The sequence below is a fragment of the Grus americana genome, chromosome Z (genome assembly GCF_028858705.1).
Source record: "Grus americana isolate bGruAme1 chromosome Z, bGruAme1.mat, whole genome shotgun sequence".
In the NCBI taxonomy this organism is placed as follows: Eukaryota; Metazoa; Chordata; class Aves; order Gruiformes; family Gruidae; genus Grus; species Grus americana.
In genome coordinates, this window is record NC_072891.1 from 68840827 (window position 1) to 68868773 (window position 27947).

Here is a 27947-nt window from a genome sequence, read left to right on the forward strand (position 1 = left end):
GTCTTTATAATTTAAAATACAATGAGGAAAAAAAAAGGCATGAAAAGTTCAGAGTGCAAATATTCTTTGGTTTACTCATTAAAACAAAAGGACACAGCAAACAGCAAAAACAATAGCAATTAAATAAACAGAAAATTCTTTATATGCTTCCTAACAAAAAGTCTTCGGATGTTTGAAATGTATTAACTTCATGCTTTTAAGTACATTACAGTGTCTAGAAAGTCACATTTTTTTTTATCCCCAAGGACATGGAAGGGAGAAGATGAGGGAGGAAAAGAAGGATGAAAGGTAAGAGGAGAGAAAAGAAGAAAAAAAAATTTATTCAAGATGTCATTTTTCCATTAGTTAAATAGTATATAACGCAATGATAAAACTAATTTCTGTTTCTAGTTTCATTGTACACAAAGCAAACAGGCTTGGAATTTATTTTCAGATGATTAAGTTTTCTGAATTCACATCATCATACACATAAGCCTAGTGTATACAATATACTGACTCACACTTTGCCAAAAAGAACTATGACCTATTAGCAGTATTCTAAATATCTTAAGGCATTGCACAGGTAAGTCACTGTGTTTTACCTTATCATAGGCAAAGTTAAAATTCCGTACCGCAAGTGTTTTCTAGGGAATAGTTTTCCCCAGTTATGCTATTATACTGTAGCTTATTCCTCAAATAATCCCCATATAATCAAAGGAAGCAAGCATCTGTGTGGGTCTATAAGGATCTATACTTGGTAGCCTTGCAGACAGAAGTTTTCACCACTGAGCTGGAGGTGAACAAGCCTGTTAAGACTCTACATGACAGCATCACTGATATTACTTAAAACTGAATGCTTCATAAGGGCAACACTAGGAAGTTGTGATCTGTGCAGAGAGCATAAAAGACTATAAATGAATTGAATATATATTTTACAAATAAGTCAAAGAAATTATAGAGTGTACCATCACCATAATAGCCTGTTACTAACATTACTGGACTCTAATAGTTTAGAAATAATTCTGTAAATGTATGAAAGTTTTGGATTGTCTAACAGCATGTTGTTTTGTTTTGTATATCTATCTTGCAAGACTCTTACTCTACTTGGACTGTTCTGTTTTATTGTCTTTATCCAGCTGTTTCCATAGACAAAGCACAGTAAAAAAATCATGCGCAGTCTTTCTTCCAGATGGACTGTGAATAGCAACAGATAGCTCATAGTAAGGAATCAATTTATAAAGATATTTTGGAAATATTTGTCATAATGTAAAAAACCCTTTTCACATGCTCCCTTATTCCTTCATAAATCAACAGTGTTCCATCTACAAATAATGCATAGGCAGTCAAGTACTTATATGTTCCCCTCATCTAGCATTTTGTTGACACCATCACAAAGTTTCTGCAAATGGAGTTTATAAGGTCCAAAGGGATTGTACAAGGCAGCCAAAAATTCACAATCAGAGAAGTGATCAAACACATTGTTGACACGTCCATGTGACTTTGCAGTCAGGTGGCGTTGAATGATTTCATGAAGTAGCTCTCTACAATCGTTTAACAGTTTGGACAAAAAATTTCTGTCAAAGGTATAATCCACCTGATGGAAACTGACCACGGTCTTAGCCAGCTGATGAACTTTCTTCTTGAATTTCTCCATCAACGCTATTTCATCCTGATTAAATTGGTTGTTCCTGTAGAGAATTGCCAATTTGAGGACTATTTTAATGAGGTTTTTGATGATTTTCTCTGCTTCCTTTTTGTTTTGTGTATATTCCTTTGTCACTCTGTAGAGCTCATCTAGAACATCACTGCTTGTATCATCAATCAAAGTAGTTGCTATTGATTTGGACACCATTTTTCCAAGGATCTTCTTCTGGGCCTGAATGGCCAGACTTTTGGAGTTGAAGACATCTGTGGCCACTGGGGAAAAAAAAAAGTATACAATCATATTTCACAGCAGACATACTATGGACAGTAAGTTCAGGAATATTTCCATGTCTATCGATTAATGTTAGTCCTACTAACTGCCACAAAAAATAATGCAAACTTATGCACGTAGTTGCAGAAAAACCCATTTTTCCGTCCCTAATACTCTGTTGTCTGTAGGTTTACATTCTTTAAGATTGTTTTACTTTTGAGAAAACATAAAATGAGATAGAATTTGCTCAAAAATGGCTTAAAATCTCTATATATGGACTGATGGCATTTCAAATTGAGGCAATAAACCTGCCCTATTTGATCAGATAAGTTGTGAGTCTGATCTGATTCTGATATTCGAAATGAAATCTGAAACCATGACTATCCCAATGTCATGAAAATTACCACTGCTACTCAATTAGAGATAGTAATTCAGTAAACTGACTATTGTAGAACTTTTTCCTGTTCAGCATTTTACATGATCAGTAAATTCAGATCCCATATATAAATATATTTATACACACACATATAGAAAAAATAATAGAACACAAAAATAATTTGTCAGCAAACAATACTAAGATTCTCTGGGTGCAATATGAAGATGCTAGTTTTCAGAAGGAAAGCAACTACAGACTAACACTTCTATGTCCTATACTTAATGCAGAAATAGCCAAAAATGAACAGTCTAGGGATTGCTGTAACACTTGCTAGCATAACCTTATAAAGAAACTGTTCTGTGACCAACAAAGTAGATTCTAGAACATATTTGCACCTCCAGAACTATGCTTGCTTGCACCAATATACCCAATGACTGGTTTGTAATTTCTTCAGACACTTAAAACTCCCAAACATTCTTTCACAGACTTGTTTTGTGAAATGTTACTGCTCATGTTCTGTTTCCAGTGACGATTATCTACAGCACATTCCCTTTGCAGCACCTTCTCCACTAAGTCACACGTGGATTCGTCTTTCCAGGTGGAGCAGTCTGGGGGATGGCTGCCTTTATGCTGCAGCCTTCCTGGAGTCTCAGACAGGCTGAAGGAAAGCTTCATCTGCTTACATTTAATTCACATATGGAAGGTTTGCTTTGCAAACACAGGGCCTGGAAACTTTTTTTTTTTTTTCCCCTTTTAATGAAAACATAAACTCTGCAGATGCCAAACCATAAGTCCCTGAATTTGGAAAAGGTTTACTCTTAACTGTTTGTATTTGGGCAGCTGGGTGTGTTCAGACGCCGGCTGCCTCTGGGGTTCCAGCAAATAGAAGAAACTTGTCCTTCAGGACATATGAGACATAAATCTGCAATTTTTCTACAACAGTACCTTTGAGAAACTTAGTAACAAGCTGCTTTTTTGTCATCTTGGCAACTTTCAAGCAGGTTTGTTAAGACTTTCAGTGCATACCTCTATTTTGTTTTGAAGCATGAAGTGTTTGAGTGAATTTTTAAAAATCTTTACTCCATGAGGACACTTAAAAACCAAAGAACTCATTGTTAACCCTCTTGGGCAAAGCACTCAAGATCACAAGACGGACACATTTCTCAACCACCAAGATACAAGAAGACATTAAAGATACTAAGCATTCAATCTGAACTGAAAGTATTTGATTCTCTTTTTGTGTTTTTCAATATAAAACTGCAACTGTTAACTATTCAAATAAAACTAATCAAAGTATTTCAAAGGATGGTCAAATACTAGAACTCAGCAGCCAATGCTTTACAAAGATCTACGGAGGAATGAGGTTTTTTCCTTCAAAACAGGAATATCAATTGTTCTTTCATAACTTTTATCTCTTAAAGTCTTCCAATTTACTAATTGCTCGTGCCTTCTTTCTGACACTCCACAGATATATAGATGTTCATACTAATAGCAGTTGCTGTTTCAAAGTATATTCCATAAATTTGCAGAAACACACACACACAGCCCCCCATACTATACATGTTTTAAAATGTTCCTTCCCAGGATGCTGTAGTTGTTCTTATGAAATGATATTATATCACAGAGTGCTCCACTGTAATTGAACAGAAATCCCTACAACCTGCCTCCAGCAAGTCACACAAACACTCAGATATGGTTCTAACAGAATATCAACTTCAAGAAACTGAAAACACGGCAGTTTTCTAAAAAATTTACAGTTTTATGTAATTTAACATTTGACAAAATGGAGCTCAACGTGTAATTGCCATTGCTAAGCAAAGCAGGAATTGCTCACTTACAAGAGGTGTTAAACTCTTAATGGCATTTCTCTAAAAACTGTTCAAGATCGGGGACTACCCAGCACGGCTCTTCTATCTACTTTGCAATACACCATAGGTCATCTTCATTTCCCCTGTGTTATTACATACGTTCTGATTTAATTGCTAAATATGTAAATTTCATACTTCAGTGTTTCAGTCAATCCAAAAAGGAACTTGCAAACTGTATTTTATAATCAGAATTTTCCGCTTTACCGATGGCAAAAAGACCTAAACTGTATTTCAGTCAATTGCTTAAATAAAACTGAGTTTAAGCAGTAAGATTATAGAGCTCCTCAGACTGAACATAAATACTTCCTTAAAAAAAGTAAAATTATTACTTACTTGTTCATCAAAAGGAATTGCAATTGTTAATGTTGACAGCAGAAAAAGCGACAAAATACCAGAGGTGAAGACTGGCCTGAGGCTTATTTAGTCCCCTAAATCCAGCCGGCACTTTATCATGTGCTTTGAAACACTGTCAGAAGCTATCAGGGAGTGAACGTGGGTTTTTCCCCCTCACCATAGCAGCAGCTCTTCTCAGCTACCTTTCCCTTCTGCCTGCAGTGCTTCATTTTGCTTTGGCACCTCAGAATGCAAAAATACATCGAGTGGTTTCACTTCCTTGAAAAGAGAGCTGAAAGGAAATTGCACTGCTGAGCAAGCACTGCAACACCAATAGCCGTTATTGCTAACTGTCAACTGGAACAATTAGCAGAAAGGGAGGGAGAAGAAAGGTCCTGTGACTCAAAAGGGCAGGGGACATGTCAAGAAGAGGTTAAAACATTAACCCGGTATCTGCAAATGCAGATACTCGGTGTATGGGAGATGCCTGATTCCTGGGTCACAGGGTGCGGGTGAGGGGTGGCCGGCGGCTCTACGTGTCACCAGCCCTCATTCCCAACGAGAGGACAGCGAGCACTCCCTTTCAATCCTCTGACTGCAATTTCAGACCTAAAAATAAGCATGTAAATCCACATTTATACAACTAGTTAAAGCAGCCTCATTTTCTTAGGGTTGATCATATGTAGTCACCTTTTAAGAGAGATTACAGTAGCTGGCCACGATTTATAAATCAGCTATTGCACTAGCAGGCCCTATCCTTGTACTTGAAACTGAAATAGTGCCATTTCTCTGGTGGCCTGCAGAATTTGGGCAGGTAATCACACTGATTTTAAACATCTCACAGGTAGTTCTTCCTGATGACTGCTCTTCATAGCTATTTCTTTCCAGTTTTATACTTCACTTCTAAAAATCGTATCATCAAAAGATAACCTCTTTGAAATCAATAGGATGTCATTTTCTGGACAATCTATACAAATAAACATGATTATGTTCAGTAGAGCTGCCCCTCCACACAGGAGAGTAGTGCAGGGGGAAAGGCTCTCAAAGGAAATCCTGCCTCCGTTACTTTGAAATTCACAGGATCTTAGGGATAATGGGGACATCTGCAAAGTCTTACTATTTATGATTTAGAGGAGCAAACAAGTTTCTAGAGACTACCTCCAGTGAAAGTTGCTTATTAATTATGAAACTTCTTAATTTTCACAACCAAAAGTGTGTTTAATATTAGTATTTTGTGTGTTAAAGTCAATAAATATTGGACATGTAGCATTCTGGATGTGTTTTCCCCAAAATATTTTACCTTACACACATTTTCCTTAGAACTGTGGTGGAAGTATAAACTTTCAGTGAAAATTTAGAATTGTGGGTTAATAAGCTCTCAGGAGACTGGCATAAAAATACAGGGCAGCTACTACTCATGGCTGCGATGCTGACTTTTCCCTGACATGGAAGCCAGTACACCTCCCTCCGTACTGTGGCAAATGCCTATTACCAAATACCCTATTTCTCAACTCTATTTAAACTGGGGAAAAAAAAGAAAAAAGTAATATTTGAAACAAAAAAAAATTGAATCAGATTATTTCACTGCCTTAAGGCAGAATGTTTTTTCCACGAGATAACAGTCAATGGTAGATTCAACATCACTTGCAGCTGAGTGTTTTTAATGTCATGCACATTGACAATGAATACTTGAGTCACCGAGTATTTTTAAGCTGCTTGTAATAAAGAAGGACTAGAAAAAAAAGCATCCAGTAAAAACTTCCAGTGAACCATGTTAAATTCCTCGGGCAAGTCCAGAGTTGAGCTTTCTGACATGAGTTGCATTTCCAGCGTACATATCGGTATGTTGATACAACAGTACCAGCGGAAGAGAAAATGTGGCTGTGAAGCCATTAACACCACCACTGCTGCGCGAGACCCAGTTCTCATTGTACTGACTGGCATACCATGCACTGCACTAGTACCTGGGGAGCGCGACGTCCAAAGCTGACAGGGGTTTTTGGGAAGGCACAAAGAACACTTACACGGGATTAGGAAGAAAGAGACAGCAGCAACTGGGTGCATTTAAAAGACCGTATCACACAGCTTTGAGAACTGTGGCAACTGATTTCCTGCCAGGCATCCTGTGTGGACGAGCATGTTTGTCTCTCTACAGACCGCGGGTGAGAGCTACAGCTAAAAGCCTGTGCACGTTGTACGAATTGCATGTTCAGTCAGACTCCCGGAGTGAGAGCGCATCATTTCCCTGGAGGGAGGCAACTTGAAATCAAACGAGATTGACAGCGCTATGCTCTCTGAGTGTATGTGAGCATGAGTCATGCACCTCCAAAATCATGAGATCGCCTAGATATCAAAGGATAAAAAAAAATTTACCGAATTTTTACTTTTTCTTGTGCCTTCTGCTTTCTGGGTCTTTACAGGGCTGCCCTTGTTTTCAGGAATGATAAAGGCCAGAAACATTAAAAAAATAAATACACTGAGGCGTATAAATATATGACTTCATGTATAAACACATGACTTCAGTAAGGTAAATCTCCAACAGTGATAAACTGCAAGAGCTAGCATCAGTGAACGAACAAGTCCTGAAGTACAGAACAGGCAGAAATAGTGTCATAAACCTGTTACTAGGGCTGTAACAACTTTCACAATGTACTTATTACCTGATGATAAGATTAAAAAATGAGTGGTAGGACACATTATGAATTCTTCAGATATGAATAAGGTAAGCTGATTTGTCTAGCTGCCACCTTGATTTATAGCTTCTTCTTAATAACAATCTGAGTGAGTCACAGTTTCAAAGAATGTTTTTTGGTGTTGGGTTGTTGGGTTTTTTTTAAACAGAAGAGTCAGTGTTCTGATTCTTATCTAAGTACTTCATAGTTTCCTGGGTGAAAGGTGTGTTAAATTTAATTTTTTTAAAAGCACAGAAAAAGTCCTTGCAATGTAGAAGTCATTCCAAAAACGCAGCAGTCCCCAGACCGCCACTTCAGCATATTGGCCAGTCTCTCCATTCACAAGCATTTGTTCACATGTTGGCTTTTCAAAAGCTCATGAAAACTGAAGCTTGTACCAGACATGCAAGACCAGACAGCTCTCTGTCAGGTTCCACTCTTCAACCTCAGACACCGGGATTGCAATTTATAAGCTAGCTGATGGCAGGGGTGAGAAGAGACCAGGGCAGCCACAGAGTTTACTGAGAAAAAGACTGGAACAGGGCAGAAAGCTTGGGCAAGCACCATCAGGCAGTGGAAAACCCAGAGGGCAAACGGCTAAGTGCAGGAGGAGAAAAAAAAACCCAAAACAAGGGCCCTATACAGGACTTACTTCTTCCACATGTATCTCTACTTTTTTCGATTCAAGTACACAAGGTCCTTATTTGAAGAGCAAATATTTTATTTGGCACCTCGTTTTTAAAAAGGGAGATTTATATATGAATATCAATTTTAACTAGAAAACAGTTTAAACTGAAATTTTCAATGCATACAAAGCATTTGTTCATAAAGGTAAGTAACCTTTGCCTACAGTTCTCTTAATAGGTACAGTAAATTGTACTAAATTCTCACTCACCATAATCTTTACCAACTGAGCATACTATAAGAAAGTTTATTAGTCAAGCAGTGTATACTGATTTTAACATTCACACTGGAAGACGTTAAAAAAACCAATCCCAGTCTGAACCCAAGCCTAATGCATTGCAAATATTGCAAGAGCAGGCTTACTGGATTTTGAAGTCACTCTGAAGCAACAGTTAATCAAGCAATTATTAAAAAAAAATCTGGCTAATCAAACATTTTGTGAAATATACAGTATGTCTTATATGTATACTCATACTGGAAGTGAGCATAAGTTCAACAGCAGGAACAAGGGAAAGATAAAAGAAAAGCTAGCAAACACCATTGGGAACACCTTCTTTTTTTAGTCATTAAAGTGCTGAAGAAATCATTGTCAATAGGTTTGCAAAATGCATATGATATTGTATGCTTCATGATTTTGCTATTTAATTCTAGCCTTAGTGTATTAAAATGTCCAAAATTTGACCAACAGCAAAAGATGACCCACTTTCTAGCTGCAAAAACAAAACCAAACCATGAAAAGACAGAACACAAAATACTTTTTTGATCAAGAGGTGAGAAGAATTGCCAAAAAAAAGTACCTGGAGGTTAATGCTGGGTAGTGTGGCAAGTAAAGATGCTATTTCCAACCAGAACGTATGTGCAGAGTTTTGCAGTCCCATGAGACCTGTCTGAGCCAACAAGTTATTCTGGTTTTACATGCCTGTGCTTCCCACAGCCACCCTGTGCATCACATGATACATATACTGTAGCTGATTTAGAAATTTAAAAAGCCTTCTTAAAAAGCCCTTTTTCCTAGAGCCTTTGCATGTATTTTAATTAACAGTGCAGCTTTAATAAGAAAAAAAGATTAACTTCTGATGCCTGCTCTTAGAGAAGCATGTTTTAAAATAAGTTGGATATTAAAGAGAAAATGATAGTCACACAGAGTAGGGTCATGAACTTAATTTGGTATTTCACTCCTTTGCCACCATTTGTTATCCTTGCTGGAATGTAACAACAGGTGCTGTGGTACCAAATATGCAGCCTGTATATTTCAGCTGTTGGCCATTTCAGGGCTACTTCAAGTTTCTCTGTATCTACCAGGTGTCCATGCACACTCCACAGTAATACTGCACAAATCTCTTCATAGGAAATAAAGCATATCTCAGGTCATTCCTTCCCATCAAGCAAATGCAACACAGGTACTGTATTTTTTTGTCCAGCCTCAGAAACACATACCAAAGTGCAGCAAGGCAACAGTGCCAAGCTCCCTAACTCAAGTGGCACTTACAATAAAATAATCTGGCCATTACAATTTAATGTTTTACCAAAAGTTAAAGTTTAAAAAGAGGTATCTAATTGTTCTTACAACCATTGTGGCAAAAGGAATGTCTTTTCACAAAAACAAACAAACAAAAAAACCACCACCAACAAAAAAAAACCAAAAAAAACCCCCAACCACCCCAAAAAACCACCCTTTGATGTATGCACAGGACCTAGAGTGTAACAAAAGAGCTTCTGGCTTGAATGCAGAAGGAAAAGGATTGAGACCAGCAGCCCTGGGGAACTTTGAATGCATTGGCGAGACTTAAATTTGACAGGGGCGGGGGGGGGGAGGGGTGTGGAGTTAAGAGGAAGTTTAAATATATGTGGCAAAAATACAATGAACTGGAAGGTTGAGACAAGATGGCAATCTGGCATGAGAGGAACAGGGAACTCAATCACAAGGACAAGGTAGCAACCTGGCTGTTAAAATGGAAAGGGCATACATTTTGATTAGCATGTAAAGAAAGCCACAGCAGAGGCTTCAGAGAGTTCACATGACAGAAAGGTTTGTGAGTGATCTTACAATGGTTTTGGAAGTAATTAATAATGCTTTTCCTGTATTTCTAGTTCTGGTTCTCAGTTCAACATTGATCCGTATACCACCCTGTCTGTTTCTTGCAGACAGGAGGCCCTTGGTACCTCTCTTTCAGTGTAATGTTGAGATGGTTTGGATTGCAAGCTTGCACTTTGTTTATACATACTGCTCTTGTATCTTCCACTGGTTGCCTGAGAAACTAAATGACACCTGCTCCCCTGCCCCATATAGTTTCTGTCTTTTCCTTTCCAAAGAAACTGCTGAGGCACTGAAGATTGCTGCAGCTACAGGCCAGATACAGAAAAAAACAGTAGTGATTCCCAGGGCACTCAATTCTCAAGTCTCTGGTTATTATGTTCTTTTTTCAATATCAACATTGAAATGCAAATTATAAAACACAAGAAAATATGCCATCTAAGAATTTTACTTATCAAATACCAGCTGGTCTTTAGGCCTGGGACACTAGTGTCAATTAATCTCTTTTGCAGTTTTAAATTTTTCACTACCTATTTTCCTGTTTTATAGCAAGGGTAAGTTTTCTGGCATTAAATGCATGCCAGTACATAGAATATATGCTTTGTCTACTCTTCCGCACCAATTATTCACGGTACCTGTGATTATGGAGGACCACACTTGGTGGCCATAGTGGTCTTTTCCATTGCCACTGCTAATACGCATTTCCCTTACCCTCCCCTCTTCCACAAGGAGCAAAATAAAACAACCACTGTTTGTTGCAAAGAAAGGTTAGTTTAAACATACATCCAGGACAGTGATATCTTGCATCACAGGCTTCCAAATCTTTGCTCTCCACCATTGAGGACAAGGCTGTGAGCTTGGTGAAGACATCTTATCACAGATGTAGACACTAGAGCCAAACTTTATTCTTACCCCTCCCTGAAGTATCCACTATTTCTGTCCATAGCTGCTCAAATTCATGATTCGTTGTTTCAAGTTCTTTGTTAGTTTCTGAAGTAAAGTCTAAGTCACTATTTATCAGTGAATATTTTTAATATAAATGTTTTTAAGTGAACAGAAACATTCATTCATTTCTCTGAAAAAAGTAGGGAAAAATAGCCCTTGGAATCAGTAGCTGAAATATTCACCAGGGTCATTTACTTGCTTTTGCTAATGTTAAACCAAAATTTTCTTCCTTCCATAAATAAAACTGTCTTTGTAGAATGGTATGGTAAAGAGAACATAGTAAAAGCAAAACCAGATCTCATGAAAGCTTTAAAACAATGGAATTTCTGCATTTTTTCAAAGTCAAAGTTTCCTGCACAACTCAATGATGTTAATTTAAGTGGAAGCTTGTCTGTGTATGCACTGATTCAGTGCTTTATTAATTCCTGTATGAAGTGAAATGTACACACTTTGGGATCAAGATTTGAGGGTATCACATCCTTAGAGGTACACTGAAATCACAGGTCAGCAACCAATGCCTTAGAGAAACTTGCAAGTACCAGCCTTCATAGATACATAAAATACATCTCAGAATATGTCCCTGGATTTCAAATTACGAACCTCTCAAGGATAAACGCTCTCAAATAAATGAAATACTAACTCCCACTTTACTGAAATTTATTCTCATTACTGTAAACTGCCAGCAGGAACAAGACTCTCTGCAGACACCCCAAAGTTTATATATCGTATGTCAAACTGAAATGTGGGTTTCCCCTATTGCTATGCAAAACAGACATGCTGATATTTCATTACTAATCTGTATAGTTTGAGATATCAGTACTGAATTCAGCAAAAGCTAGGGTAAAATAAATTAGTTTATACAGTGTGTATTCAATCCTCTACATTGCTTCTGCCAAAACAGATCTGTGCTGAAGATTTTGGATCCCAAGTTCCCCAGACCAAATCCACCATGCCACACAGAGGCACAGGCTCTCTACTTCTCATTGCTAGCCAGTCAAGCACTAGAAATGAACCACAAAACAGAATTGTGACAGGGAATCATCTTATAAAACTGAATCAAACCACACCCCAGCCCAGGCAGGCAATCTTATGAAGAAAAACAAAATTTATGATGAATGTAGAATGAAACTCTCAAAGGACAAGTTTCCCAGTTTCTCTCCTCCTCACTCAAAACAAGACTGTGCCCAACTGACAGCAGGTTTAAGGCTTGTGTCTTTGCTGATGTTATGGTTAAAAGAACCAAGTCACTGGCAGTTGTATTTGCATTGCTAATGTGTATCCTGTTCAGTAGTCATGACGGAGGTGCACCCACAAAAGAAAAAGTGTACACCACTATTAAAAAACGCAAGTAACTCAACAAATCTACTGCTGTAGACAGAGAAAACATGAAAATCTGTAACCTCCAGATTTCTCACAGTACCAAAAAATGTTAATGTCAATATGTATAAGACTAACGTTCAGATTGGTGCTATTTATTAACACAGAAACAGGTAGTTTAAGCACTCAAATTTCTTATAAAGTCATATACAGCAACTGTTACTACTAACAGTACTACTATCGGATACCGCTGGATCTATGAAGTATCTACTCAATAAGCAAAGATGAAAAATTAATCCTTAAACATGAAAAAGTTATTTTGGCTTTAAAGCCATTATGAAATAGATGAAACTATTTTTAGCCTACTACTTCTTCTATTGAGTGTGATGTACGGAAAAGAAAAACAGAAGCTGTCTCTAAGTAGCAGAAAAATCAGTAGCTCTTCCACATCTCTTTATGTGTGCAAGAGCTCTCTTCTTACCACATTTTGTAACCTAATTGTAACAAAACAAAAAAATCAGTGTAGAAGGTTAAAATAATACCTGCAATACAGTTTTTATTTGCTATATTTATTACCCAAATGTGTTTATAGAGACTCTGTCTGAGAAGAGAGGGGAGAGGGGAAGCAATTTGCTTCTCAAACAGCAGCATTTAAGAACCCTCACAAAACTGCACATTTAACAGAAGATTTGACCAAATAATAAATCGCTACTGATGAAAGAAATGATGTTTGCTTTTGAATACAAATTACAAATTACAGTTTGTATCCAAGTGTTATATTTTCCTTATGTTATCGCTGGCACATTGTATTACAAAATACTCGTAATTCTTAGCAGCCATTCATTTATGCTGTTGGTATACTTGGAAATAACACTGATAAAGAATACAGCCTTTCCAAATGTAGGTACAAGACCCTTCCCTTACCCAGATATTTCTTTCGGTTCTCCAGAGATTCCTGATCTCTAACCTCTGTCTCATTTATGACAGCACATAGTTTGCAAATTCCTCAAAGAAAACAACCCAACGTTCTAAGAAGTGTTATAATATAGCAAATGCTGTCATCAACAAATAAATGAAGGAAGATGTGGAAACTAAGCATCCAGTATAAAAATCAATTCTGTAAGATGGAAAAGACTGGTAGAATTTGAAAACAAAGAACTATGTTCCCATATGTGGAGTACTGTGTCTAGTTTTGGGCTCCCCAGTTTCTCTCCAAAAAAGGACCTGATGAATGGAAGCAAGTCCAGCAGACAGCCACCAAGGTGGTTGGGGGGCTGAAAGACAGGCTGAGCGCACTGGGTTTGCTCACCCTGAAGACTAATAGTGGACCTGACTGATGCATCTAACTTGTTACTGAGAAGTTACAGAGAAGACAGAGCCAGGCTCTTTCTGAGGATACACAGCAGAAGAGCAAGGGGCAACAGACACAAGCAGCAGCAAGGGGAATTCTCATTAGGAATGACCACCTTCATGGCAAGGGTGGTCACATATGGGAATATTTTGCTAGGGAAGTTGTGGAACCACCACTCTTGAAGACCCTGTCAACTTGACTAGAAAAAGCCTAAGCAACCTCATCTAGCTTTGAATTTGGATCCAATTTCAATGCTGGTTCTCCCTCAAGTGGAAGGGTATGCCCAATGACCCCCAGAAGTTCCCTGCAGCCTCAGTTAGTCTATGATTCTTTCTATTGACCAGATAGCTCAAGGGACTGTATCTTATTTGAAATTAAACACACGAGTCTTGCAGTTCACTAAGGATTAAAAAATTTGATTCCATAAGTAAAATAATATTAATGGAATTTTCTCAAAGCAATCTAGCATGCAACTCAACAATCATAGCTAAATGATTAACCCATTAAGAGTTCAAGTAATTCTCTGAAGTAACCTACCAGCTACAGCTAGTGCTTATCCCATGGCCTCTGCACAAATTACCACCCAGCTTCCTCATCTGATTCAACTGCACAAGGAAGAGATTGCTAAATATGTGGGGTATGAAGTGTTCTGCAGGAGACAACTACTCCTTTCAAAAGTGGTATACAACAAAAAAACACCAGTTCAACCCATTCAGTTCTGACCCTGTAGAAGAAGCAATGAGAGTGGCCACCTAATCCATTCACACATAGGTTATCTTACAGGTTACCCTGATTTGGCCAGGAAAATAAAACCAACCGTTCTTTTGATTTTTCAGGGGAGAGATGCAGAGCTGTTTCCAGAGTCTTATGGTTTAGCAGCCTTAAGTCATTGCTCTTACTGAGAGATTCTAGTGCCCACATCTAGACAGAGCTGCAGCAGCTGCGCTACCAGCCAAGGCAGTTGTATTCCTGCCCTCAAAGCCCTTTATCTGTTTCCTGTATCTTCCTTCATTAAATATACAATTCGGCAAACTATAGTAAAAAAATCTAGCAGTTCTGACTTCTCTGTGTACCACGGTCTTTACTTCCTCCAAATTTCCCATTACTCTTTCTTCATTAAGGTGTTAGCTTCTTGCTTTTCCTTCCATCTCCACTATTTGCACCTCTGGCAACGCTTTCTCCATGCATATATTAGTATTACAGTGTCAGCTTAGTAATTATTCTTTCTAATTTCTCATAAGCTTACTTCCTTTTTGCCTTCTTTCCTGTACTAAAGTGATATATTTTGCCCTTAGCTTGTCCTATTAATCTTGAATTCTAATAATTTATAGAAGGGATTACATGAAATGCCAAATTGTTAAGCATTGCTCTGATATATAGACCTGCGTACATAATATGTATGACCCCAGTAATCTTTTAATTCTCTTCATCAGCAGTAGGCAGGTTATTGGTGGAATAAAAAAATCCTCAAATTGACTAATCTAGATCTCTGATACATCCATTGGTGCCAGATGATTCTTCCTGCTCCTGAACTGAACTTTTCAGACTACTCTCAACAAAAAGCCTGTTTCACTGGCGTTGATGTTTTATGGAGATTGTTGGTTTGACAAGGGAGGGTAAGCGAAGAGCAGGTGAAACAAAGGAAGCCCAAATTTTGTAGTCTTCGGGGTGAGAGAAGAAGGTGAGTCTAATGGGGGGGGGGGGGGGAGTACATACTAATTGTCTGTGCTGCTTCATGTGGAGAAATGAGCTCCACAAAAGAGAAGCAGTTGTGAAAGCTACCACAATTCACAGAAAACCATTCAGATTTGGGTCTGAAAGTGAACACTGAGACATCCCATTTCTGTTTAATCTTACGGGTTTTATGCACTTTATTCTAATTGTGCCCAAAACCAGTCTGTGACTTCAAAAGTGCATATGAAATGGGACTGTCATGTTGTATTTATGTATGGATAACACTCTACTTGCATAGTTTGGGTCTCCCTGTTCACTGTCATAAAAGGTTTTACTAAATGCTAGTTTTGGAGATAGCGGGATGAAGAATCATACGTTACAGACTCCCATCAATGTTTTGGATGAATAAGTGGCCTGTACGAGCACAAGAGCAAACAATTAGTTATCTAAATGAACACGATTCTACCCTGGAAAACTTTCACACAATGAGAGGTGACTGAAAAATGTCAAAGCAAATCCATGACTGCTTACAGGAGGGAGTATTGACATCTCAAAACAGTGAGTGCTCTGTGATTTTATAACCCCTGTGTGTCTGTTCTGAGCTCTAAAAGGAAGAAAACAGGTGAGCTCATTCCTCAGTAATCTCATTTGGATTAAAAAATGCTAATTGTGTCTAAAAAAGCTCTGAGCATTTGTAGGAATGCAGAGATGTCTTTCTTCCATGAAATGCGGTATTTAAAACTAATTATAATAAAGGTGCAACGCAGGCTCTCCCTGCTTCCAACTTTGTAATACAATATCCATTGTTTCACAGGCTATGTATTACTTCACTCTAATATCTGTTATTATCTTACTTTTCCTTTGACACATTAGATTTATCTTCTGTTGTTTTCCAAATATACAACATAAAACCTGTAGAGTGAAGCTGAAGTTTTCTGAAGCTTTAAATAAATTACTGTTTCCTTCTACTGAAGAAATACTGTGTAAGGAATCCATTAACACCACAATAATGTAAATTGATATTGGCATGTTATTTAAAAAGGTATATTCATAATACATATTTTCAATATGACAGCATTAAAAACGTTTTCTTTGGACCACAGAAAGGAATTAAGTCAAATAACAGCCTGAAACCATTTGTTACCTTCCTTGGTACATGACATGCCACCATCCAACACCACATTGAAATTATGCCATGCAGTTAAATGCTACAGTCTTTTTCTTGACTTTACCATGCTCTTAGTTTCATCCAGGGCAAAAGTAACTACAAGAAAATGTGCCAGGGTTATTTATATTGTGACAGTTGTTGGAATCTGTAAATGCAATACAGACTGATGCCATACACCAAAACACACGCGCATGCACACACTCACAGCATTGTGGTATACAGATGAATACAAAGATTGTTCTAATGTTACTACGCAGCATGATGGGAGGAAAAGAAAAAACCTGTTTCATGTTGCCATTTTAATACGGACCATGCAGAGATCAAAGGCAGAAGCTGAAAAGCCCAGATACACTGCTGCATATACCATATCCAGCAATTAGTACAAAATACAGTGAAGTAATGATTGTCTTAGAGCAATGTCTTTTTACTGCCAGTTCCTGCTAAAAAAATAATATCTGACTTGAGGTCAAAGACCTTTATTAGATTAATTTTAAAAAAAAGAAAATCTTTAGGAGTTTGCCATTCAAAATTGACCCTGATTTTGGGTTTCACTGTAGCAATGGGTATAGTGAATTTTTACAGTAGTTAAACCTATGGTCTTTGATTTTGTTATGCAGATTTTAAAAAATAATACATATTAACCCATTAAATCCACTTTTATAGACATCCCAACAGTCTCCAAATACTGCGATCCACTTGTATAAAGTAACTGGAAGTGAAGCATTGCTCACTTCAGCATCAGATCATTGTCAGAACATACACAATGTTTGATGCTATTACTGTGCCCTCAACTCTGCTTTTCGTTCAGGCTGATCTTCCAACACATGGTCCGAGAGTCACGTCTGGAAGCTGCAACTGAATTTCAGATCTCCTCTTATGTCCCTCCACTAGCTCCTGGCAGTGATGCTTCCCTGGCCACCTCAGCATCTCTACCTAAAGGAAAAAAAGAAAATTCTGCCTTTGCTTCCAAATAATATTAAAATAATATTTTTCCTGTAGCTTTCGCCTCCTTTCACGTTTTAGCATGTAGCAGATTAACCACTATGCTTTCATTGCTAGCTTTGGCCTTGAAATCTACAGAATTTGGTAAAATAACTATTTTATAATTGTCCAAATGTACCCTCTACCCAATCCATAATCAGTCACAGACATTTAGCTACAAATGCCCTGGCTGGGCCTCATAATTTGCGAGCAAGTCAGAGAGTGACCTTCAGTCTTGCAGCTAAATGAAAAATCAACCACTGCCCTTTCAGTACATCAGTTAAAAGATTATATATCCTCAGTGTCAAAATCCTGAGACCCAAATTCAGTTTTAATTTGTAAAGCATCATTTTTTTTAATGCAAAAAGCACAGTTTCTTGATGAAACAGAACTAGTTAGTTTAAAGACTCTGAGTGCCTATTTTATGCCACATACACTGGACCACTACAAATCCATAGGTATTTGGCTGTATTTTTCATTATTTTGATCAGTGATGTTTTATGCCATCTTCAATCAGACTAGGCAAAGTAGTGTAAAAGCTGGCAGCTCTACATATTCACCTGTTAATCCCAGTCTTTATTCACACATACACTAAACCCCCTTTTCTCACGCGTCTTCTAAATTCCTCTACACATGGGAGTATATTACCAGGAGTACATTCACAGACCGACTGATAAACCCTCTCAGTGATACTTGTGCCTCATTTTCCCACAATGACTACTGTTTTTATTTTCCATTCTGTCCAACTGAAATCACAAGTCAGCAAACCCCATATATTTTCCCAGCTAAAAATAACTAACCAAACAGCTACCCCTTCTTTCCTGTCTTAGCCACCTGCTCCAAATGCTTTTTTCAGCGTGAAGATCATGGCATCTCAAATTGTTTCAAAAGAAATACACAGAAAGGCAAAAATATTTTCAGAAGATTTTAAAAGTCTGAGTCATCGAAGGAGGTAAGAAGTTTCTTTAAACAAGAAAATTTACATTTCAAATATAGCCAACTTGGTAAAATTGTCTGGAGCTTCCTGTATGTAAACCAGAGGATCTTTCATGCTATGGCATGCATGCTGCGCTCTCCTGCTGTAAAACTGAGGGAGAATGCTCACATTGCCACATTCTTTTCACATGTTCTCTTTTTCAAACAGTTTCTGTACAGAAAGAATTTTTTTTTCAGTTTTGCTTTTCAATAAATCTGTCCTACAGAATCTTCTTGGGAAAAAAAGAAAAGCTGTTTCTTAGTTCATCAGTTCATTCAATGAGAATAAAGAAGAAAAAGAAAACAGAGAGCATCATTGTAATTCTTATCAAAACACAGGCTATTGTACTTAATTACTAACCAGGTTCTATCAGCATTATTAGCATTAAGTTTGATTCAAGTCCAAGCTGACTTTTCTGCAAATTAACAAAATACTCTTTTATGCAGATAGAGGTCCCTGGTAATGTTATTCTTCAAGTGGGGGAAGTTGTACAGTGTGAAGGGAAAATCATCTAAAATATTCTGAAAATTTCTTGTTTTCACCAAATACAAAACGCTTACGTTGCCTGACTGCTTGCTTATGCGTTCGGGTTTTTTTAATTATTTTTCTGAGACATACTGGATCTCTGTAAGTTTGAGTCTCCCTAAGGACTATTCGTAACCATGCAGTGTCAATTCTCTTCTAAGAAATCCAGTGTATAAACCCACTACTGCCCTGTTCCCTCTACTATATAAATGCTCTTTTGTATATAGGCACTTTCAGGAAATTGCCCTCCTCCTCCCCCACTTGCTCCCTACTGTCCTACTCTGGCTTGCACCCCCTCCCAATCAACACTAGTGAATAATTGTATTTTCGTTGGAGCACTGCCAGCTCCTCCACACATTCCACTGTAGAAGCAGTAAATGAAACCCTGCAGTTTTGGCACATTTCGCTCGACTTTAACATGTGCACACGTGTGCACGCACATATGCACACTCATTCGGACAGGGAAGTAAGTGGCATCAAGCCTATTACCAAAATAATGACCTTTTACTTCTCCCCCATGTAACTTCCTCTTTTGCTGAAAAATACAGTGCTTACAAAATAAAAAAAAAAAAGTCTTCCTCTTTCAATATTCTACTACCAGTGTTTTGAAACACCATTTCTTCCACTTACCAGTTTTTCACGTGAGAGTAAATTACCATTGCCGAGACAGATAGATATCCCTGGGTGCCAACACTTTGGTCATTTCATACCCAGTGAAATCAGCAGGAATTTGGATGATTTTGCCAAGGCATTTTTCCCTCCCCTTTGAATACCCAAAAGCTAAAGTGAGCAGAAATTCTCCTCCGCACTCACAAAAGTGGTGCTCGCGACGCAAGCATGCATTCCTTTCCTGTGAAAATAGTTAAAACCCATACCTTCCTTAGGTTCATCAGCCTCCGAACTCATGGTGTCAGCGCAAGGCACTGGGGACCAGATTACAGCTGACGTGCACACTGAGAAGCAGGCGCAAGTCAACTTCTCAAAAAAAAAAAAAAAAGAAAGAAAGAAAGAAAAAAGAAAGGAAAAAAAAAAAGAGAGGGTTGGGATTTTAAGGGGAAAAGTCTATGACTTCAGCAAATCACAACTAAGCTACTTGAAAAGGATCCCGCCCCTTTCGCAGCTGCACACCAGCGACTGTCTGGAAAACCAGCACCTTCAGAGAAACCCTCATTTTACTTGCCAGCAGTCGCCGTTTATGCATTTTATTCTCCCCAGTCTGTAGGAAGGGTGGAGTTTCACTTGTTGCAGCTTGCCAACGTGGTATGAGAAAGCAAGCAGGGGAGACCAAAAAAGCCCTGAGCGCAGAGCAGTGTCTGATTGCGGTAACTGACAATCAGATTGGGGCTCTCTTAACTTGCAGAAAAATCTAATTTAAAACAGTATTTTTTTAAGTCTAAATTGTACATTTCAACACTGGATACTATCTGGAATTAGTTCTGTAGCCTCTGTAATTACACTAATAGCGGATGACTAAATACATACTTAAAGAATGAGAAGCAGCAGCTTTCTTCCAGGTAGTTTAAGCTAAAAATTATTTTTTCTTTCACTCATGCTCCATGCATTGTGCTGTCTACCCTGAAAGAAGCAATTCACCTTTACTTCTTGGAAAAACTATCTGATTTCTTTGTGCTATAGACCCCCCTGCATCCTAGCAACGATCATTATTTTTAACTATTACATGACATTGTTTTACAGCACAGCAAGGGAACAGGGGTTCTTTTGCAGCCACCCCCCAACTCGCCATGCATCATACACTCATTCAGAGCAAAATCATGGGGAATTACTTGGAAGCCTATTTTCCAGTTGGTACAGCCTCCAGTAAAATCACAGCCAGAAGGAACTGTCTTTTCCTACTTATTCATTTAATATATTTTTAGCACAGCGAACCTCAGTGGAAACGTGACTGCTCAGACAAAAGGAGAGGTGTGATCTCTCATAAGTCTTGATGGCGCTGCCAGCTCTGACATGCAACCAAATTCCCACGTACCTCCCCCTTACCGGGTTAAATGCGCATGCCTGAAGGGTCGTTAGGGTCTTTGTGGAAGTAATGCTATTAACAGTTAGCCAGCGGGTTACTGGAGTCAAGTAGAAAAAAGTGTATTTCAAGATGAAGTCAGAAAGCACCAAAGCTGTCAGCTGCACAAAATCGGGGCACATGGCGGGGGGGGGGCAGAATTAAGACTTTCCAATTGTAACATTCAGCTGTATTCATTAAAGTTTATGGGAAGACGGTAATAAGGTAGGATGGTATTGTAAGTAAAAGGTAGAGTGAGTAAGGGCGGTATGAATTTTCAGCCATGGCAAAGTTGCTTTGGGGACCAGGGCAAATAATAGTCCAGAACATGAGGAACTTTTGTCCTATTTTGAATGATTTTATTCATGATAAGGACTGCCCTTTGCCATGTACTTCTCCCATGCCTAAGAAAGGCAGATCTCATTTTAGTTAAAGGCTCTTGGTGACACTGGCAATTTTTTCTTTTGCCATATGCACAACTCCATGGGTCCCTTAAGGACATTCCTCAAGAAGCTAGCTGCCTTCTACAGGCCTCATTGTCTCCTGCGGTGTGGCAAAGCACAGCAGCTGCATCTTTCAAAGCACAGAGAATGAAAGCAAATATTACCCTGAGTGATTACAAGTAATTACAACATGGGACAAGCTAAAGAAGCCACATTTTCAGGTTAAAAAAAAAAAAAAAAATTACTGCTTTGGTGTAATTACTGGATAGTAGATTGAAACCACTCAAAACGCCCCCCACAGAATAGAGAAGGAACAAGAAGAAACATAGTGTTAGTCAAGATGAACTGCAATAACCTTTGGGGTCCTTTAATCAAAGGCAATGTTGGTAAAGAGATAAAATAGCCAGAATATAACCCAGTATCAAAAGCCCTGAGTGAACAGATTTATACAATAGATGGATGTCTTTTGTTATTTTTAGATGACAGACGGTCAAGGGGAGATAACGAGCCTTGTTAAACGTCAGCAAGTTCTGCAAATTAAGATTTCTCTAATCTCTCAGAAACTTCAGACCTCTCTGGACAGATAACAAAACCCCAAAGATTTTGTTTTGTTTCCTCCTTACAGAATCAAGATCAAATCTCCTCACTCAGCCCTCTTCCTCTTGCACACAGGGTCTCAATTCAGATTGCAGAAATGTTTTTCTATGTTTCATTTTGGTTGTTATGCTTCTTAAAAACACATCTCTTGGCTGAAAAGACCCCAACCAGACAAAAGATGATTTAGGTAGGTAATTTTACAATCTTTGGTTAAGCAGCAATTTGATCACGTGGACATTATCAGCTTCTTCAGAGTTTGCGTTTAATGAACTCCAATAATTTTGGTTAGAATGCCAATAAAAGTAACAAAATAAGGCAGGTAAAAATTAAAGATACTCTGTGGACAACACTGGTGCCCAGGTAAGGGATGACATTACCTCCTCACCTGCAGGTAAGAGCCAGTTACTGAAGAATCCAGAATGATTTTTTGATCCCATGATGACTTAACAGCATGCAAGCTTGAAAAATCTCTTTAATTCTAAACAGTGCATGTGATGCAGAGTAGGAAGGACAAAACAAACAATGGCAAAACCTCTAAAAATAGAATTAGTAGACATAGCTAAATTTCATAGGAAGATTATTGTAGGGGGAAGAAAGAAAAAAAAAGTAACTTCCTAAAATGAAGGGCTTAAAGCCCACCACACATTTGGACAGACACTGTCTCAGAGGGGAGGCCAGAATTCCCAGAGGAAAATTAAACCTTTTGTGTGGCACACACACACAAAAATGGGTTTATATACTAAGTTTCAGTGGCTAAAAGTCTAAAAGCCACGAAGCTGGGTAAGACAAGGGGTTGGGCTGAAGTGTGGTCCTTTACATCCTCTCTGCTGAAACAAAAAACTTCTGGTTTTACTTTACGAAAAACTTACTTGGGTTTTTGGTTGGTTGGTTGGTTTTTAGCTCATAATTCATAAATTGCTCCAATTTCTGCTAACACTAATGCAGGGTTACCATACAAAGAACAGGCTGCAGCCAGGCCTTGGCTTACTACAGCAGCATGCAGGGCATTGTGCAAGGATGGGTAGCTGTGTCAGCACAACCCCAGCCCAGCTCAAAACCTTGCTCATATTTTGTGTCTCAATGCATGCTGAGGCAACTGTTTACAGAAGCATTTTCTTATTAGATACACAGGTGGCAAATCCTATTACATCCTTTATAAATATTTAAAATAAATAATAAAAATCATAGTAGCCTAAAAATTGTGATAAAATTACTGCCAAGAAGATTCTGAAGCTTAATGCTGAAATGTCAAAAAAGACCATAATGTTTTGGTTCACAAAAAAGAGGAAGCGGCACTACTAATGAAAAATATCAGGAAGAAACTTTCAAGAGGAGGCAGCTGCCATGGAAGCAAGAATAAATCTCCTACTTAAAAAAACCCACCCCTGCACAGCCCTAGAACAGTTCTAGAGAAGGAAGTGGTAATGTAACACTTCAGATATTACATATTCATGGTTTTTGTTTTTTTTTTTTTAAAAAAAACCCAAACATTTCCCCATGTTTGCTTAATGTAATTAAAGCTATCTGGTGATAACTTCTGCTCTTCCAGAATGTTACGTTCAATGGATTGCAAACCTTTGAACAATAAGGTCCATGCCCAACTTCAAGTCATTGCTGCAGACAATAGCCACCAATCATTTTGTCTTTCTAAGCCAACTGCATGTCTTTGGCCAGCTCTACCTGCACTGAGTTATTTGAAGCCACAGGACAGAACTCTGATGGTGGCTGAGGACATCTGAGTTCCCCACCCTACTCCCAACTGTGAGACAAAAGAAAGAGATGTACACGTACCCTGAAAGATCATAATACACATGGCTGCACATACGGTTTCTTTATGCTATGCCAATAACCATGCCATAGAGATTTTGTTTCCCATGAACAAGGATGGAAAACGGTGTGTGGATCAATCACAACACAGTAAAAGTGTCACACTACACTTTCCCATCTAAGACAGTATAATTAAATGAAGTACTGGCTTTCACAGTACTACTACAAATAAAGCTTTTCAACCAGCTGTTTTCATGGAGTAAACTCAAAGATACCATACTTAGATGTATAACCTAGGGATTATGTAAACTTTGCCATTTAGCAATCATGCAGTAATATAAGGAAAGCTTACGCCATCTCTCTTCTGTAGCCCCAACAAGTTGTACCTATTCCTGATACAAGGGGTTTGGGTTGACAGATTTTCAACTTCTGACACTCTTCAATGGGTGTGGATCACAGGCACATAATGCAAGTTTTCACACAGGACAAGGAGAACATTGTATATTGTGCTGAAGCACTCACATGTATTATTTCTTCATATGTATCATTTACAAAATGTAATGAGAAATGATGTGATATACTCTTCACCGTAAATGCATTTCACCAATTCTCAAATATTTGAATTTTTCTCAAACTAATGTTCTGAAAGGGAACAAGATGTAAGATTGTTATATTCCAATCCAAGACCTCCCAAGCAGAAATAAGTGCAGCAGGTCTGGTCTGCAAACATTTATGGAATCTCCAAACAAGCTGCCTTATCAGAAAGGCAATGAGATGTTCATACAGTATCTCAGAAAAAAGGAACTAGATAACAGTTCATGGAAAAAAAGAGGACAAATTGTTAAATTGAAAATCCTGGAAGCCACAGTGAGATATCATTAGGAAATTAACTGTAACTACCTCTTCTGCAAGTGGTGCCTTGTTAACTTGTAGGTTTTACCAGAAAGGTCTTTTTATAGAAGTTACTGATTGAGTAAGCAGTCAAAGACAACACAGAAGCGTGCACTTGACTTGCTCCATCAGTCCTTTTCTGCATCTCTTCCAGTACCACTACAACCTTTTTCAGGCAGGCAGGTCATAACTGCACTGAGTTTCAAGATAACGCAGGTTTATAAAACAGGAGACATTTTTGTTTTCTAGCCCTTCCCTGATAGTTTAGACTAGTGGATGAGCTCTTTGGCATCCCTTACAGAGCACTGAGACCTTGCAGCACAAACAAAGCGAGGAGCTGCTATGTTCTCCAGCACTGCCCACCTCCTGGGATGCAGAAACCCACATGCCAGGCATCCTCCCAAGTGCCAAGAAGTGCAGCCCTGACCTTCTGCCTGTGCCTTCTGCTGCTGCCACACAAAGACACCGCGTGTGCACAATGGTGCACAGAGGGAGGAAAGGTGTGGAGGGAGTGGCACACAGTCACAGAAAAGAAAGGTAAAATTCCAGTTTTCTTGCATTGTATCTAAGTTGTTCTGCTTTCAGTTATACACTTAAACAGTTACACACAGACATTCAAATTAGCAAACCAAGAAGCTATTTTAAAGTTATTTCCTAACCCAGAGGTAGAGCAAGACCATATGTAGTTGTGTTATTGCTATTATTGCAAAACAGAGTGCAATATGCACTGTCTGTGTAATGTGAGCACAGCAAAAACACATTCCAACTCTTATGCAACTTTGTTAATTTGGGACTTAACATTATTTTACAGTAAAAAGAAGACTTTTGATTAGCTGTGTGATTATAATAGCATTGTTTATACAGTTCTGCAACTAAAAGGATTAGGTACAATAGCCAATCTGTCATTGCTGTAGCCAGACTTTACTCCTGGTTTCTATTTGTTTTATTATCCTCTACCATAAAACATACATATATCAAGATAATCTAGATAGTGCTTGATGTTGATGTTAGAAATACTGTTTTCAGCACACAGCATTCAGTGTTTTCATATAACAGCACAACTCTAACTTCTCAGTTATCTATGGTGCTGAATTTTTAAGCAATTTGTCTTCATGCGCATAAACCACGTACCAGGTATTGTTTTCATCTTAAGAAAATTCAGTCTACTGAAAGCTAGAGAGACAAAATAACCCAAAACTTTAGCAGGTTGATCTATAAGCCAGATCTGAAGAATATGGGGTTTGGTCTGATTGTCACTGCTTGCTATTCCTTATTGTTAAATTGTTGGGTTTTTTTCCCCGTTGCACAACAGACTTCAGACCAATTCAGATGATAATGTGTGTGGCGCTTGTTGAAGCACTCACAATACTTCCACCTATTGGGCAGACCCACGAATGATACTCTGGTGTATGCTTCTACCATGTGGTTAACAAATTATGAAAAATCCAGCCTTGGGGGATCAGGTGATCCCTCAACAGCTTCTGCACCATGCTTGGCATCCAGCACTTCATCCTATTCTCCCCCTTCCCTGTGCTGTCCTCCTCGCCTATTTCTATACCCTCCTGTCCAGCATCCATTCTCCATCCTGCTAATGGTTTATTGAGGCCTGTCCATCCTTTCACTCCCAAATGGCAAGTGCAATATATGGCAAATCTAGTGTCATATGAACCCACACCACACTGCTGGTGCAGCCTTCAAAGTAAGCAAAACCTAGGGTTTCACCATAGAGTAAACCGTACAAAAGTATGTCTAAAGACCTCCTTTCTGAAAACGAACTGGCAGAATAAGCAGTAGTACAGAGTGACAAATGGATTCACAATGAATCCCACGAAGATAGGGATAGGAAGCAGCAGCATGTCAGGTACAGATCCTGGTTTCCATATGGATGCAGTAAAAGTTGCCTTACAGAGGCTCCTCACCACAGCTCCTCTCCCCCAGACAGAAAGCAGACAGCGAGAAGGTAGGAAGATACACACACAAAAGGCTTCATAAAGTTGAACCTGCTTAAGATTGAACATAACTTTGCTATGAAATTTGAAAATCTCATTAGCGTCATCTGTACAGTTTACAGTGTCCATCTGCACAATACCCACAATCATGTCTATGTGTTTTCAGCACTGACAGCCTGAGAAAACAATAGTAACCACCTTACAAACCGTCAAGACTACTGTATAGTGTGCATCTTCCAAACCTGCGTCCCTGTTACGAACACACTGAGATTGTTGGCTTCCAAATAGTGACAACAGTTGTTTTTAAGCTGCCATTGCCTCTACTCAAAAGCTACGTGGATCAGAGGTGAGGAAACATCTTCTCTTAGCCTCAAAACGCAGCTTTCTTCATAGGCTTTATCTGCATCTGCCACTAATTGTCAGATGTTTCAGCCACAGCACAGCCTCAGCACAGAACTGGGACGCTGCCTTAGACTGATCCCCACCTTTTGGCCTCAAAATGAGCATCACTTGTCACAGAATGGCATGCTGCCGGGGTACAAGACTACTCTGAGCTCAGAATGGGTTTCACTAGCTTACCTTTTTTCTTTCAAAACAATTCTGCAAATTCACACACAGAGCCATGACTTCTGAGATGTGAACTCTGATGTAATTCTGTTGCCTCGACCATAGGTATCATATTGTACAAAACCACTAATAACAACAATGGCTTTATTGTAGCCACATAGACTCCATGCACTGAGAAGTGCTTATTTATCCAGCAGTTACCAGTTACTGAGGACAAGGTTTCAGTACAGGAGCAAGTATAAAAATGTTTTTCAACAGCAAACATGCCAAATAGCATTCATTGACTTGGTTGCTATCCACAAATAGGTGATAATCAATGATAGTTGCTGAATGTTCAGTAGTTTATAGAGGATGTAACAGAAGTTAAAGTCAAGATTAGTTGTCTTTTGAGGGCCTTGCACCAAGGACTAGAGCAGGTACTGTTACAGGCTTATAGCACTGTTTCCCCAGATAGCAAAAATTTCACTCATTATTTTAATTTTTCCTTTAAAAGGAGCACACACAGGTTGCTACTGCAAACACAGCTACGCCAAGCAAAAGGCAACGTTGAAGAAAATGAGACAGCCATGAAGACACCCACATGAACAGAGGTAGGAAGGTGCAGTCCTCAAATCTGGAAAAGAGTACAGCAGATCTGAGCTAGTTTTGTTATCGAAAAATAAGCTTCCCAAATGAAAGAAGAAATCTGAGAGGCAGAACGCCAAAAACGTAAACAGGACAAAACCCTCCATCAGAAAAAGAATACACAGAGACTAACAGCATCACCACAGGCCATGAGAAGAGATACTTACGCCAGATCTGCTCTCAGCAAGACATAAGAAAAGAGGTATTGCCAGATACTTGTGCATCAAAACACAGTGCTGGAACAATTTTAATTGAAAAGGGGTATTTTAATTAACACCAGAAAATCTAATATCGCA

The 27947-nt window shown here is 38.6% G+C and overlaps 1 protein-coding gene across 5 annotated transcripts in view; it reads right to left on the reverse strand.

Moving 5' to 3' along the window:
• Positions 1 to 59: 59 nt before the first annotated feature.
• Positions 60 to 27947, reverse strand: part of TNFAIP8 (TNF alpha induced protein 8) — a 65102-nt gene continuing 37214 nt past the window's right edge. For 2 of the 5 annotated variants that reach the window (XM_054809844.1, XM_054809845.1), the window contains exon 2: positions 60 to 1896. In XM_054809844.1, coding sequence (XP_054665819.1) covers positions 1331 to 1896 — 566 coding nt within the window. In that variant the 3' untranslated portion in view covers positions 60 to 1330. Of the gene's footprint in view, positions 1897 to 4471; positions 4928 to 8624; positions 8705 to 19674; positions 19950 to 27947 lie in introns of those variants that run through there. The other 3 variants (XM_054809842.1, XM_054809846.1, XM_054809843.1) reach the window with 3 other exon arrangements.